The 13,309-nt window shown below is 48.5% G+C and overlaps 3 protein-coding genes across 3 annotated transcripts; 2 read left to right on the top strand and 1 right to left on the bottom strand.

Moving 5' to 3' along the window:
• Positions 1-1,103: 1,103 nt before the first annotated feature.
• LOC114791950 (nuclear protein 2-like) lies at positions 1,104-1,734 on the top strand. The gene is made up of 2 exons (XM_028982548.1): positions 1,104-1,416; positions 1,507-1,734. Exon 1 carries the CDS (start codon positions 1,175-1,177, stop codon positions 1,403-1,405), a length of 231 nt encoding a protein of 76 aa, XP_028838381.1. The 5' UTR covers positions 1,104-1,174; the 3' UTR covers positions 1,406-1,416; positions 1,507-1,734.
• Positions 1,735-1,989: 255 nt separating this feature from the next.
• Positions 1,990-3,596, top strand: znhit3 (zinc finger, HIT-type containing 3). Its single transcript, XM_028984565.1, has 5 exons — positions 1,990-2,190; positions 2,266-2,297; positions 2,774-2,842; positions 2,921-3,004; positions 3,233-3,596. Exons 1-5 carry the CDS (start codon positions 2,123-2,125, stop codon positions 3,412-3,414), a joined length of 435 nt encoding a protein of 144 aa, XP_028840398.1. The 5' UTR covers positions 1,990-2,122; the 3' UTR covers positions 3,415-3,596.
• Positions 3,597-3,618: 22 nt separating this feature from the next.
• On the bottom strand, positions 3,619-13,190 carry myo19 (myosin XIX). Its single transcript, XM_028984564.1, has 24 exons — positions 12,932-13,190; positions 11,492-11,606; positions 11,210-11,358; positions 11,005-11,118; positions 10,813-10,939; positions 10,661-10,730; positions 10,480-10,582; positions 10,305-10,401; positions 10,143-10,219; positions 9,978-10,068; positions 9,704-9,872; positions 8,737-8,810; positions 8,527-8,648; positions 8,255-8,368; positions 7,987-8,163; positions 7,210-7,350; positions 6,999-7,106; positions 6,843-6,913; positions 6,684-6,763; positions 6,309-6,472; positions 5,719-5,848; positions 5,284-5,369; positions 4,841-5,173; positions 3,619-4,535 (listed from the first exon to the last, which is right to left on the bottom strand). Exons 1-24 carry the CDS (start codon positions 13,031-13,033, stop codon positions 4,422-4,424), a joined length of 2,928 nt encoding a protein of 975 aa, XP_028840397.1. The 5' UTR covers positions 13,034-13,190; the 3' UTR covers positions 3,619-4,421.
• Positions 13,191-13,309: the final 119 nt, after the last annotated feature.

Genomic DNA, 13,309 nt, shown 5'->3' on the forward strand with positions numbered 1-13,309 from the left:
TCCTGTTTGAAATATCCAACATATCCACTTTCAAGCATCCTACAAGTGTCCAGTTATGTCCTGTTCATTGTACAGAAAATGTTACTTTTCTCTTATAGAGAAACTGTACATTGTTTAAGTTTTAGTTAGTATAGTTTAGTGTGTGTGTATGTATATATGTATGTGTGTGTGTGTGTGTGTGTGTACACACACATACACACATATTTTCTTTCTTTCATGATTGCACTTTCTGTGTGAATCTTGAATCTATTTACAGATCGGGTCCTATTGGACCATGAGGGGTTTCCATGACGAAGGCAAATTTTCAGGGGTTTCAGTGATGGATAAAGCACTCATGTGGGTCGTTCTGGATAAGAGCGTCAGCCAAATGCTGTAAATGTAAAGGGATTCATATCCTTCCATCCACACGTCAGGGCGGTAAGAAGGGCAGCGTTGCAGTATCCGGCCTCGCCGCAAGGGTCCGCTATAACATCAATTAAGTAATTTTATGCCTCTAGATGCGCTGGAATTCGGCGAGTAAATCTGCGATTCGATAAACATTTACATTTACAGCATTTATCAGCGTTTACCGTCTTTATTAATTCATATTGATTATATCATTGAATCCACATATTAGCATAACAATGTTTTCTCACTTTATTATATGACCAAAGGAAGACAGCAAACGTACTGAATGGTTTTCGAAGTGACACAGGGACAAACCAGACGTGTCCCTACAGGTACCGAGAGAAGCAGGATCATGGATGAACTACAATCAGTAGTTACAGGGACAGTTCCCCTGGAGCAACTTAGGGTTAAGTGTCTTGCTCAGGGACACAATGGTAGTAAGTGGGATTTGAACCTGTGACTGTAGTCTTCTGGTTCATAGGCAAGTGTGTTACCCACTAGGCTACTACCATCCCTTTCCTGCGGAGATCTGGGGAAATGATGCAACGTTTGCATCGGTGTGTTTGATCATCTTTTAACTTCTAATAAGAGAGCAGTAGATGATCCTCTACTAGGTAAATAGATAAAGAGCAAGGTGTTGTTCTCCGGCGAGCGGAGCCGTGTTTCCAGCCAATCATCTCCCGCCTCCCACACCACGTGACGCGCCGCGATGACATCACCACTTGTTTATATACACGACTGCGTGGGAGAGAAGGGGCAGAAGCGGGACGTTGTTTTTCTGGAGACCATGGCCGCAGACCTGGACAGGCTGGCCTCGTTCGAGGAGTCGCACTACGACGAATACGAGTACTACAACCTGGTCGACTACTCCTGCCACGCCGGGGGTAAAGGACGGACCAAGAGGGAGATCGGGCTGAACACGAACCGCCCCTGCCCCGCAGGACACGAGCGCAAGATCGCGGAGAAGTACCACAACAGCGAGGTGAAGCGCAGGAGGACCAAGAGCTCGTCGTCGTGAATGGCGATCGGGTAAAAAAGAAACACGTTTCCCTGATCACCCCCATACACACACACACACACACAACTCGTTTTAACAGCGCTACTTTTTCTCATTTTCAGAATTGTCGGACGTCTATCTGGAATTGTGGAGACTGGACCGTGTGTAAAATGAGGAGTTTCCGCCTGCCGAAGCAGATCCGCAGGACCGAAGGACCGAGACCGGTGTCCATGTCGCGGCGCTGCAGCTGCTGCTCCTGCTGTTTTTACCGTGTGCTTTACTGTAATGGTGTCGGTGTCGTGAAGTTCACTGCAAAAATAAATAAATAAATAAAAGACTAACGAATTAAAGCAGCCTTGGCTTCTTTTTGCTTTTCTGTTTTATGCGTGCACACAGTGGCGGCGTTCGAACCGAATCCGACACCCTTTTCTTCGCGGCCACACCTACCGCCGTTTACCGGGGCTGGGTGTGGCGGCGAGACTGCACGCCGGCCTGGGGTCCAGCTTTAAACCCCCGTCGGGGTAAAAAAAAAAAAAAGTGAGAAAAACGGGGCCGCTGCGGACGGAGTGAACGCAAGAGGCGCGTTTGTTTACGCGGTTCCTCCTCCGGAGCTGCAGGGGGCGCCGCCGCCTCTTCGGCCGAACCGTCGCCGCTTATCACGCGTGGACGTCGCGATAAACACGAAACCCACCGGATTGGATAAGTTTCATGCTTTTTTAAGGCTCGTTTTAGAGGAAAATGCAGCTCTGCGCCGTGTGCGACCAGCAAGCGCCCAAATACCGCTGTCCGGCCTGCCAAGTTCGATAGTGAGTACAGAGAAACGCTCCGAATACCCGAATTTTCTGTAAAGCTGCCGCTGATCAGCATCTTCCACGTTTCAGCTGTTCAGTCGGTTGCTGCAAGAAACACAAAGGTGAGTTTTTTTTTTATTCCGGGCATACTGTACTGTTTTTAATAATGTTATTATTAATATTTATAAAGGTGCAATTTTTCTGGCGTATTACTACTGTTTTTGTCTATGCCTGTCACTCCATTGTGTACTTGTGTGTGTGTGTGTGTGTATCCACACACATCCAGTGTTCACTCACACACACAAATTCATGTATCCTTTCTGTACATATAATCATACATATACCCATGTGTAGATAAATACATATACCTATTTATGTTTTTATATACAAATATATTTTCCAATACATTCATACTTTGTGTTTCTAGATTGTATAGTGTACATTTTATACTTTATTGTTGGATAGCTTTTTTATTTTGTTCTATTGTTTTTTCGCTGCTCTTACCTTTGTTCTATCCACTTTCTGCTGTGACAATGCAAATTTCCCACTTTTGGGACCAATAAAGGTATCTTATCTTATTATTGTGGTGCTTCTGCAGAGGAATGTAAGCCCCAAGCACGACCCGCTACCGCCGCCGCACCAGAAGGGAGGCAGCCATGCGCAGGAGGTGCGGGTTTTATTGCCGTCATGACGATGTTGTCACGGACACGCTTTTGACGGGTCTCCTTGTGTCTCGTTGCTGCAGCGGAGGAACCGTTGGCCGTCCACGACCTCCTGAACGAAGATGACCAGACCGACGCGGTACCGCTGCCATCTCTGAAGCAGCTCGGTAATGGCGCAGGAACTCAAGTCCTTCACCCTCTCTTCTAAATTCTGACTTCGTTGCAGAACCAGATCAGATTTGCATTATAAATTGTGAAGACCCGTCCACTTCTTCTGTTTAGGCCTGCAACTTGCCATTCTTTTCCACAAGTGAAGCGTTGTTTCAGGTGTAAATACTTTGGATTGTAAAACCGCAGTTTGAGATGAAAATGAAGGCCGTGTTGTTTCTACACAGGTGAAAGCGAAGCCCTGAGGGACCTGCTGCTCAACCCCCACCTCAGACGGCTGCTGGCCGCGGTGGACGGTGCCCAGAACAAGGCCGAGGCCATGAAGACGGCCATGCAGGAGCCCCTGTTTGTAGAGTTTGCCGACCAGTGCCTGAAAGTAGTTGAACCTGCAGATACTGAGATATATTGATCAGTTCTAGTTTGTTGCATTATTACTTTTTCTAGATTATCCCAATAAAATGTAATTAAATTAAATATTCTATTCATATTTTCCATATTCTATTCATAATTTAAGATGGAGACGGAACATTTTGCTACAAATTAGTAAAACTGTATGGTTGGCTGTAATCATGATGTAAATATGAAATTGATTCTGATGTCATTTATTGGCAGATATTGGAGAACACACAATCACTTCAGGAGGTTCATTTGGTCATTGTTCATCTTGACACTATTCACACATTCATTACACATTTACATTAATGCTTTGTAGGTTTTCTTTGGTCCCGTTTTCGAAATTAAAATATTTGTAATTTGTAAGTAAATATAAAAACAGGCAAACTGACATTTCCCTCTTTTGGTATGACTGTTAATGCTGAAATAATTTATCCAACCAATATTTTAAAAACCAACAAACAGAATCCATACATTAATACTACATGATATATATTGACAATTTTTTTTTAAAAACAGCATAGAAACTAAGTTCAGCCCCTATTTTAAGGACTGCAACCTGCATTTAAATATCAACTGCTCGCAAATAATTAACAAAGGCGCCGCAGTTTTATGCATGGCTGACCTGAACAGACCATTTGAATACAAAGATTTACAGTCCTGACTAGGTGAGGTGGTCATACAGTAGGGTTGGACAAATAAGAGTTCGGGACGTCCCGGCCAACCCCAGCAGATGGTCCATGTCAGGGAGGAGACCTCTGAAGAACAGCAGGTCTCCTCTGCCTGCCTGAATTCTTCTGATAGACTTACATGGATGTTGTGTGAAGAACCTGAGGAGATTGGTCAAATCAAGATATGGACAGGGGGTATCTGGTCACCTTGTAGAAGGCACTTAAAAAGAATTAGCCAGAAGTTCGAACAATAACACTCTAAACTCTAAAACGAACTGGAATAAGGCAGCGTTGTGTAAAGGTGCACTGATTCGTGTGAAGGGTACTTTGGTTCTCACAGGAGGACCTTGCGTCAGGTTTTCTCCAGGAGGATCTGGTTGAAACCAGTGACTGAGTCCACCTTGTTTCCAGGATGCATGTCAGCGTACAGCAGTGGGGATTTCTGAAAGTGGAGTTTAATGGAGCCCTAGTGGGAGAGAATGGAATGGAATGAAATGTCATGGTGAAGGTCAGATTCTATTAGTCTGTGCAGGACAATGATGCTAGAAGGTAGGTAGGTAGAAGTTCCTGAGCAACACACTTAACCCTGAGTGTCTTCAGGGGGGGACTGTCCCTGTAACCACTGATCGTAAGACGCTCTGTATAAAGGCGTCTGGTAAATGCTGGAAATGTAAATGAACGGCTGTGGACCTATCAGGAAAGGCAACTTCCTGATTTATACAGTCAGTTGACCCTTTTAAATTAAATTGCTCTAGTAGAGCAGGACATTACCCGAGGCTGGGCTCTGATGGACGCCACTCCTTGGTCAAACTGGTTGGTCTCGACTTTGTAGCCCCCATTCCTGAAGGGTATTCTCAGCGTGGCCATCATGGACACGACCTTCTGGAAACCCTTGGCGGTCAGAGACACAGAGATGCTGGGGGGCGAGGCCAGGACGAGTCCGAGTGGCCAGCTTCGCACCGTGACCGGTTCCTGGAGGCTGGAGAGCTGCACTGAGCCCCTTTCTCTCACCAAGGGATCCAAAATGGGTTCCGTCGCCAGATCCTTTTCCTGCAGGTCCTCAGCGTCATCCAGCTCCGCCTCGGCCAGGGCATCCATCAGGGCCTACAGACACGGAGCAAGAGGGTGAGCCACGGCCAGAACCTTCCACCATGTGGATTCCAATCCAAATGGATTAATTAAAATAACAAAATTTAATTTATATCAAAGTTCACCCTCCACTTCCTCCATCGCCTCTGGATGACGGCAGCTGCTTTCTGCCAGATCTGGATTTCTCTTCGGACCAGCCAAGTACGAATAGCTGCAGACGAGACAGGGAGAAAGAATCCAGGGTTGTCCTGCAATATCGGACTGGTTGAATTACGGTCATCTGCGCAGCATCTGCCGTTTCCCACGGCGCCTCATTAAACCCAACGTGACTCGCTGTGGCCAATCACACGTGGCTTCACGTGCAGGATGTGACCTCTGACCTCCCGAAGGGTCAAACCGAGAGTGTGGTGGCCAACGCACGACGGGATTTTACCCTCTTCCTGCGGCCTTTCTGTGTTACCCACTAGGGTACTATCACCTGGTAGTACATTACGGATACAAACCATATTCAGCACACCGTGATGCTGGTCTCTCTGCTGGTCTGGATGCCAGGGCCCTACCTGCTTGGATGAGGATGGCGGCTCGTCTCTCGGCCCCACGTCTCCGCCTGCGGTAGCGGCGCCAGCAGCACTGGATGCGGAAGGCTCTCTCTGAGCGTGCTCGGTCGCGCCACCGCTCCAGCAGTTCCAGCTGCAGGCAAACGTTAGAAACAGTCAAAATCAGACTAAATACAACTAAAAAGTAAAGAAATAAAATGATTGTTTCTATTAAAAATGAACAAATGTTCATTTGTAAAGCAGTTATATTCCAAACATAATACTAATGTTAAAAATGGCCACGTGTGGTGTGTTTGCCAGGAACATCTTCATGAAAGAAACTATTTTACTTTTTAAGTGGCAAAATAAAAAAAAAAAAAGATCACATCAATAATAAAATGTCATGATTTATTTAAAATTGGAAATTAGAAACACAGATAAAAGTAAACCATGATGCACTGAATGTGCCCGGATTAAACAAACTATGAAATATTTCAATATGAGACATTTCATTAATTCATAATGTTTTTTATCATTCATTTATTGTATTTATTATGGAGTTTCCATTTTAAATCATTCATGACACATTTTATTATTCATGTGTTCACGCTCACCATGGCATGCGTCACAAAGACCTTGGTTTTCCCACAGTGCACCAGGGAGCTGTGGGCGTGGCCACCGTGTGGCAGCCAGGGATCAGGGCAGCAGCTTTTTAAAACCTCCCTGAGAACATCCGCCACGGCTGAGCTGAGGATATCTGTGTGTTCCTGCTCTGATCCTGGGGGTGAGAGGTCAGGTCAACGGGATAAAGTTGTTCAGAAAACGTTCCTCGACTCTACGCAGGTTGTGATTGGCTGAGAGGACTGACGCATAATTCTGCCTTATGAATGATTTTACTTAGGATCAGACCAGAAAGCATTTGCGTATCAGAATACGTTTCTGCTGTAGCCCCACATTTCATGCTCTGAACACATCGGTCTCCTGCTCACCACGGTCACAGTCCAGCTGGGCCCAGACTCTGGAAGCAGCTACGGCTCCGTAACGTTGGAGGAACCGTGCGTAAGGAATCCTGAAAGGATAAAACCGCCTCCGCTTGAATTTGTACGGACTTGTGTTTCTGCTGCAGAGCGGAGGGTTGCTTTGCTCACCTGATGGGGAACCCGGCTGCACTTATGTTTATGGTCTCCACGATTCCACAGGCCTCCAGCTGCAGGATGACCTGCAGACACATGCAGCCACGGACCATGTTCAGATCTGGAGATACTGGAGATACGGCAATACTGGTAAACTGGGAGAGCTCCCACCTCCTCCTTTTTGAAGGTCAGCGGCCTGCAGTCAGGGTTGGGTTTGATGCAGCGGGTGTAGTGGGGCGTGGTGCTGTGCAGGATCTTCATCAGGCTCTCCAGGGAGCTCTGCGTGTTGGATATATAATAAAAATGCCATAATACCGAACAGCCACTTTGACCCTCTGTATATATTACGGGAAATATTCAACACATTTCAACATGCGCACACCTTGAATTTGGAAACCACGGTGACCACTTTGCTGTGGCCTTTCGTGGTTGAATCTTCAACATTGGTCTTGGCAAACAGAGCGAGCAGCAGAGGCTCCTCAGATCTCTGGAGCATCTGAACCAGCTCAGGAGGGACAGGGTCCTGCAGGAGCACAAAAACCCAGGTTGAAACCCCACTTACTACCATCGTGTCCCTGAGCAGGACACTTAACCCTGAGTGTCTCCAGGGGGGGACTGTCCCTGTAACTACTGATTGTAAGTTGCTCTGGATAAGAACGTCTGGTAAAATGCTGTAAGTGTTACGCTGGGGCAGAAGGGCAGGATCACGCTGCCTGGCACTTCAAGAACATTCCATTACTTCCACCTCGCTGAATATTAACATGTTGGATTATTGTAAACTGATGTATACAGGTATAAAATAAAGCTGCTCTGGACATCTTGGGGCAGTGCTGGCCTAGCCGTTAAGGAAGCGGCCCCGTAATCAGAAAGTTGCCGGTTCGAATCCCAAACTGAGGTGCCACTGAGCAAAGCACCGTCCACACACACTGCTCCTTGGGCGCCTGTCATGGCTGCCCACTTCTCACCAAGGGTGATGGTTAAATGAAGAAGACACGTTTCACTGTGTGCACCGTGTGCTGTGCTGCTGTGTATCACAAGTGACAATCATTTCACACTTCAGTCTCAGATTCATGATGAATTGACAGGAGCTTGATTACAATTGCTGGATTAAAAGTTAAATTCTCTCATCTGTTCCTACATCTGAACTACAGCAGGGCACCTTGTTCTTCTCCATCATGCCCGGGATCTGGTAGCTGACGTTGCCGGCGTAGTGCGCCACGGTGAAGTGCGGCTGCTTGTTGAACTTGTCCCAGCTGATGCTGCCGTTGGGGGACAGTTCTTTCTCCAGGCGAACTCTGAACTGGCCGGCATCTGATGGCCGGTTAAGGCGGCACTCCTGAACAAAAGAATAAACAGGCATGAAGAGAAGGAGTTTTTTTATTTTTTATACACTATATATAATTAAATGTTTTTCTTTCAGATTTCACCTCATTGAGGAGAGAAAAGACACTGACGGGGCTGCCCTCAATCAGGTCCAGACAGCCCTGGTTGTCCTGGTATTTAACAAAGGACCATTCCAGTCCCTCAGACACGTACTCCTCCTAAACACAGACAGACAAATCACAACTCGTCCTCCACATTCCGACAACGTCCCACACGCAGCGAGATCCTTTCCAAGTGGATTTCCAACACAGAGAGGAACCGTCTGCAGCTCAGCAGCATCCGTTCTTAAGGTAAAGTACAGTACCGGACCTCCTACCTGCTGGGCTTTAAGATAATGAGCCACAAAATGCTGCTGCAGCTTCTCGTTGGCGTAGTTGATGCACAGCTGCTCCAGGTGGTTCAGGAGGAAGCACTCGAAGCCGTAGACGTCCAGAAGACCTGCTCCACCACGAGAACAGACAAAGGGCCGCCGTCACAGGCTGAGGAGGGAATAAGCGGCGGGAAATGAAGAGAAAACCGGTCTTACCTATGAAGTTGCTCCACTCGGAGCTGTCTGCGCAGATGCTGCTGTTGATGAAGGCAACCAGCCAGTCGAACAGACTGTTCCAGAAAGCAAGAAGCAGCTTACAGGCGTGCAACTAAATATATTTGCAGACGTGCAAGATGTGCATCATTAAAGCTGACTATTAATATCACGTCTGTGTCAGTTTTCAGGCTCTTTTGACCTCAAATCTATTTATTTTTATAGTGTTTACAGTATTTGGTTATAAAACTACAACATAAAAGGATTATGTTCTGTATTATATGTTCTCTCTTTTTCAATAAAACTGTACATGGAAAAAAACAAAAAAGCGACAGGGGCAGCGGGCCGGTAGGAATAATGCGGCCAAGGGCACAGGAGTCGCTTTAACACTGATTACTAAACACAGAGAGCTAGCTGCGGACCATCAACACGTGAGGACTGGTGTAATAAAGATCTCTTTCTGGCATCACGGGACATCAAAATAAATGGCATAAAGTGTATGATCAGTACCATACTGGTCTGACATTCACTGTCCCCAAATATACAGGGTGGGCCATTTATATGGATCCACCTTGACAATCCAACACAATGGGCAGCACATTGAACACATTTTATAAGTGGTCAGAAACTTGTAAATAACTCGTGAAAGAATAAAGTTACATTAAAACCACACCAAGCACACCATTGTTTTTCTTGTGAAATTACCAATAAATTTGATGTGTCACATGACCCTCTTCCTATTGAAAAAAACAAACGTTGGATCCAAGATGGCCGACTTCAAACTGGCCACTATGGTCCCCACCCATCTTGAAAAGTTTGCCCCTCACATATACTAATGTGCCACAAACAGGACGTTAATATCACCAACCATTCCCATTTTATTAAGGTGTATCCATAAAAATGGCCACCCTGTACTATATTATAAGCAGTGATTTCTAATAATCTTATATTACAGTCTCAGAGGACTCACTGAGCGTAGACGAGTTTGGCCAGACAGTCCCTGCGAACGCTGCACTCTGATTGGCTGCAGGGCTTCAGCAGGGCACTCTGTTTCCCCGCCTTCAGGGACCTGAACCTCAGACAGGTCTGCAGCTCCTCTGGAGGAACCTTCAGCAGCTCCGCCGTCGTCTGCAGGGAACCTGCCGGAGGAAGCGGCGAGACCCAAACACAGAATCGATGGAGTATCTTCACGTATGAACTGAAAATATTGTCCTCATTGGCTGAAAAGGTGGAAGAGTGTGTACCTCTGGCGTTCTCCGGCAACCCACAGGGCTGAGACTCGTCAGAGGAGGCTCCAAAGGTGACGTTCCCCAGATGGAGCAGTCCCGCTAAAACCTGGGTGGGGAGAGATGTGGTTTGAAAACCTACAAATTTACTCCATTTATTATTTATTCCATTTCCCCCTTTACCCTGAATATCTGTCCCCTCTTCTCCTCATCAATTCCAAGATGGACCATGGCCTCCAGCGTCCCCTGGAAACGATCCTCTGGAAAACGAGGAGCGATTCGCACGTTAGTGTCTCGGTCGTGAAGCGCGGTTCGCAGACCGTGGTTCCGACGCGGCGGATTTACCCTCCAGACCGCGCTCCGCGCTGGGCAGCCAGGCGAAGGTCTGGTCGGGCGCCATTCTCCACTCCTGTCTCTGCTGCGCCGTGGCACCTTTCACCATCTTTAACCGGCACAACGCGGTGTTCAGCGGAAGGAACGATACGAAAAACATTTCGTAAAATACGGAATGCCCAGGCACCTGGTAGAAAATGTGGAAATTCCTCTCGCTGGGAGCTTGGAAGGCGACCCTGGTCTTCTCCAGCAGGTACGTCTGAACCGACGCCCCGACCAGCAGCTGGGACCTGCGTCACACAAGGCCACACAACGTCCTTCAGGCCCGGCACCCGCCGTACGCACGCCACCGTCACCCGGGTCGTCACCTGTTCAGCTGGAGCTGGACGTACTTCCCGAAGCGGCTGCTGTTGCTGTTCCGTAACGTGCATGCGTTCCCTGGACGAGGACGGAGAGGGGCGGGGTTACAGCCGTTCACAGAACGAGTCTAGAACCACGAGGGCTTCGTCTCCAGCCTCACCGAAGGCCTCCATGACGGGATTGGAGTCCAGGACCCTCCTCTCGACCCTCTCCACCGTGTCCTGGCGGCCGTCGGACGAGGACGCGACCGTGGCGTAGTACTTCATCAGACAGCGGGACGTCCACGTCTGGAAAAACGTTCACGCGTTAGCGGGAAAAAACGGAGACAATCAGACCGGAAATCGGCACAGACCTTCCCGGCTCCGCTTTCCCCGCTGACCACCAGCGACTGGTTGGCAGGTTCCACCTGGCCCTGGACGTTCCTGTACGCCCCCTCCGCCACGATGAAGATGTGCGGCTTAAACTCCTGCCGGGAGGGGGGGGGTAAAGTGTGAGTCCCGATAAAAAGGGATTTATGGGACTTTTAACAGGAAGAGTCAGAAACGTCCCGGCCGTACCTGCGGCTGCGCGGCGTGGTGGTACTCCTTCATCACAGCCGGGGAGTAGAGGTGCGGAACGGGCTGGAAGGGGTTGAGGGCGACCAGGGTGCAGCCGGCGTGGGTGTAGAACACCCTGGCCCGGTACCTGGCCTGCAGGCATCTCAGGACTGCCATTAAACAGTATTGACTATGAACGCAATCTCACATTTACACATTCAAATACTTCTGCTCCGTTATGGGCAGAAACGAGGACACCGTCGCTTTAACTACAACGCCGGAGCCGATTGGGGGGAGGCTCACCCGTGGCCGGCGTGACGGGGTTTACTTTGGTCAGGTCGTCGTAGGTGTGGAGCTCGCCCTCGTCTGTCAGAAAGGCCCGGACTTCGCCTTCCAGGGAGTCGCCCTTTCCGCTCAGCTGCGCGGCACAAATTCATTTCGCGGGTTTATTCACCCGCCAGAAACGTCCGGAGTCGCCCTGTCTAGACAAGTCGGCCGCGCATTCATCCAAACTACAGCGCGGCAGCGGCGTTTCCCAACCCTGGTCCTGGAGGAACGTCTTCACTCCGGCCCGACCTCCATTACCCAAATAACAAGGGTGCTAGTAGCCTAGTGGGTAACACACTCGCCTGTGAACCAGAAGACCCAGGTTCAAATCCCACTTACTACCATCGTGTCCCTGAGCAAGACACTTAACCCTGAGTGTCTCCAGGGGGGGACTGTCCCTGTAACTACTGACTGTAAGTCGCTCTGGATAAGGACATCTGGTAAATGCTGTAAATGTAAAAGTGGGCCGCCGTGTACAGATGGAACGAAAACCTCCTGGCAGACGTTCCTCCAGAACCGGGGCTGGGAGACGCGGCTCAACCGCGGCAGGCGAGTAGAAAGACGGAGGAATAAAGGCAAGTAAACGGCAGACACGATCACAGGCGGCTTTATATTCACTCCCACAACCCTAACGGTACACCAACAGGACACTTACTTTACTTTTTACTTTACTTTTATCCAAAGCGACTTACAAGAGGACACCAGCAATTCTCATTCCGTTTCTATAGATCTTGAGCCCTGATAAGGCCGAACTTTTCATAAAAGAACATGCTCGGGAATTGTTAAGGGTTTTATTGCGTTGTGTATGTGTGAGTTGGACTCGTCTGAAATACTTTTTGAACAAGTGGGTTTTCAGCTGCTTCTTAAAGGTGGTGGTGGTCTCGGCTAGTCGAATGGAGCAGGACAAGTTGTCCCACCAGCCAGGGACAACAAAGGAGAACAGAGTCGATTGGGATCGGAGACCCCGTGAAGAGGGAATTTTCAGTCTCATTTCGTTTGCATCACAACACGACCAAAGGCCGATTTCTCAGAAGTTTGTTATTCATTTTACCCTCTTTTAATAGAAGAATTGACAAATATATATATATACACACACACACACACACACACACATTGAAGTGTGTAAAAATGTCTGAGCACAAATACCATCTGGAGACACACATTGCACACATCTCCACAAATCAACTTTTTAAACCGGGATTATTATTCCACAGGTACTGTTGGCAGGAGGGATTACGTCCCGCCGGGATTATGGCGGCCAGGTGGGATTAAAACGAAGACGATCGATAATAAACACGAAACCTGCTTGGTTTAACGAGCTCATGTTCTTCCAGAGCAGAAAGTTAAAATCCGCCCAGTTTTAGCCGACGGCGTAGCCGTGGCGGACGTCGGAGAGAAACTCCAGAATTGACCCACCTTCCCTGGCCGGGACAGTTCTCGTCCCTGTTCCTTGGACTTGAGCGCGCCGGTCCCTGCCGAGGAAGAGACGCCGCCGTCCTTCGCTTTCATGCTCGCCATACTTCCAGCCGCGGACTCCCGCCAAGCGAAGCCCTTATTCCGCCATGGGAGGCGAGGAGACGATCCTGCGGCCACGCGAGAGACTCGGAAACTCGGACCCCACGCCGGCTGGTGGGACGTCGTCACGCATCCTGGCGCCCGTCAATGGGCCGAGACAAAGACTGTAAACGGGAAAGCGCGACGACTCTCGTCCTGAGCCCGTAATTCCCAAACACGTGAAGTACAGTACAGGCCAAAAGTTTGGAGACACCTTCTCGTTCAACGTGTTTTCTTTAT

The sequence above is a fragment of the Denticeps clupeoides genome, chromosome 6 (assembly GCF_900700375.1).
Source record: "Denticeps clupeoides chromosome 6, fDenClu1.1, whole genome shotgun sequence".
In the NCBI taxonomy this organism is placed as follows: Eukaryota; Metazoa; Chordata; class Actinopteri; order Clupeiformes; family Denticipitidae; genus Denticeps; species Denticeps clupeoides.

What these genes read in the sequence shown, in the direction of transcription:
- LOC114791950 (XM_028982548.1), top strand. Translation starts at nt 1,175, where the DNA reads ATGGCCGCAGACCTGGACAGGCTGGCCTCGTTCGAGGAGTCGCACTAC.
- znhit3 (XM_028984565.1), top strand. Translation starts at nt 2,123, where the DNA reads ATGCAGCTCTGCGCCGTGTGCGACCAGCAAGCGCCCAAATACCGCTGT. An exon ending in TTGCTGCAAGAAACACAAAG is followed by an intron (nt 2,298 to 2,773) that starts GTGAGTTTTTTT and finishes GTGCTTCTGCAG; the next exon opens with AGGAATGTAAGCCCCAAGCA. An exon ending in GCCATCTCTGAAGCAGCTCG is followed by an intron (nt 3,005 to 3,232) that starts GTAATGGCGCAG and finishes GTTTCTACACAG; the next exon opens with GTGAAAGCGAAGCCCTGAGG.
- myo19 (XM_028984564.1), bottom strand. Translation starts at nt 13,033, where the DNA reads ATGGCGAGCATGAAAGCGAAGGACGGCGGCGTCTCTTCCTCGGCAGGG. An exon ending in GGGAAAGCGGAGCCGGGAAG is followed by an intron (nt 10,940 to 11,004) that starts GTCTGTGCCGAT and finishes ACGTTTTTCCAG; the next exon opens with ACGTGGACGTCCCGCTGTCT. An exon ending in CCAGCTGGACTGTGACCGTG is followed by an intron (nt 6,473 to 6,683) that starts GTGAGCAGGAGA and finishes TCTCACCCCCAG; the next exon opens with GATCAGAGCAGGAACACACA.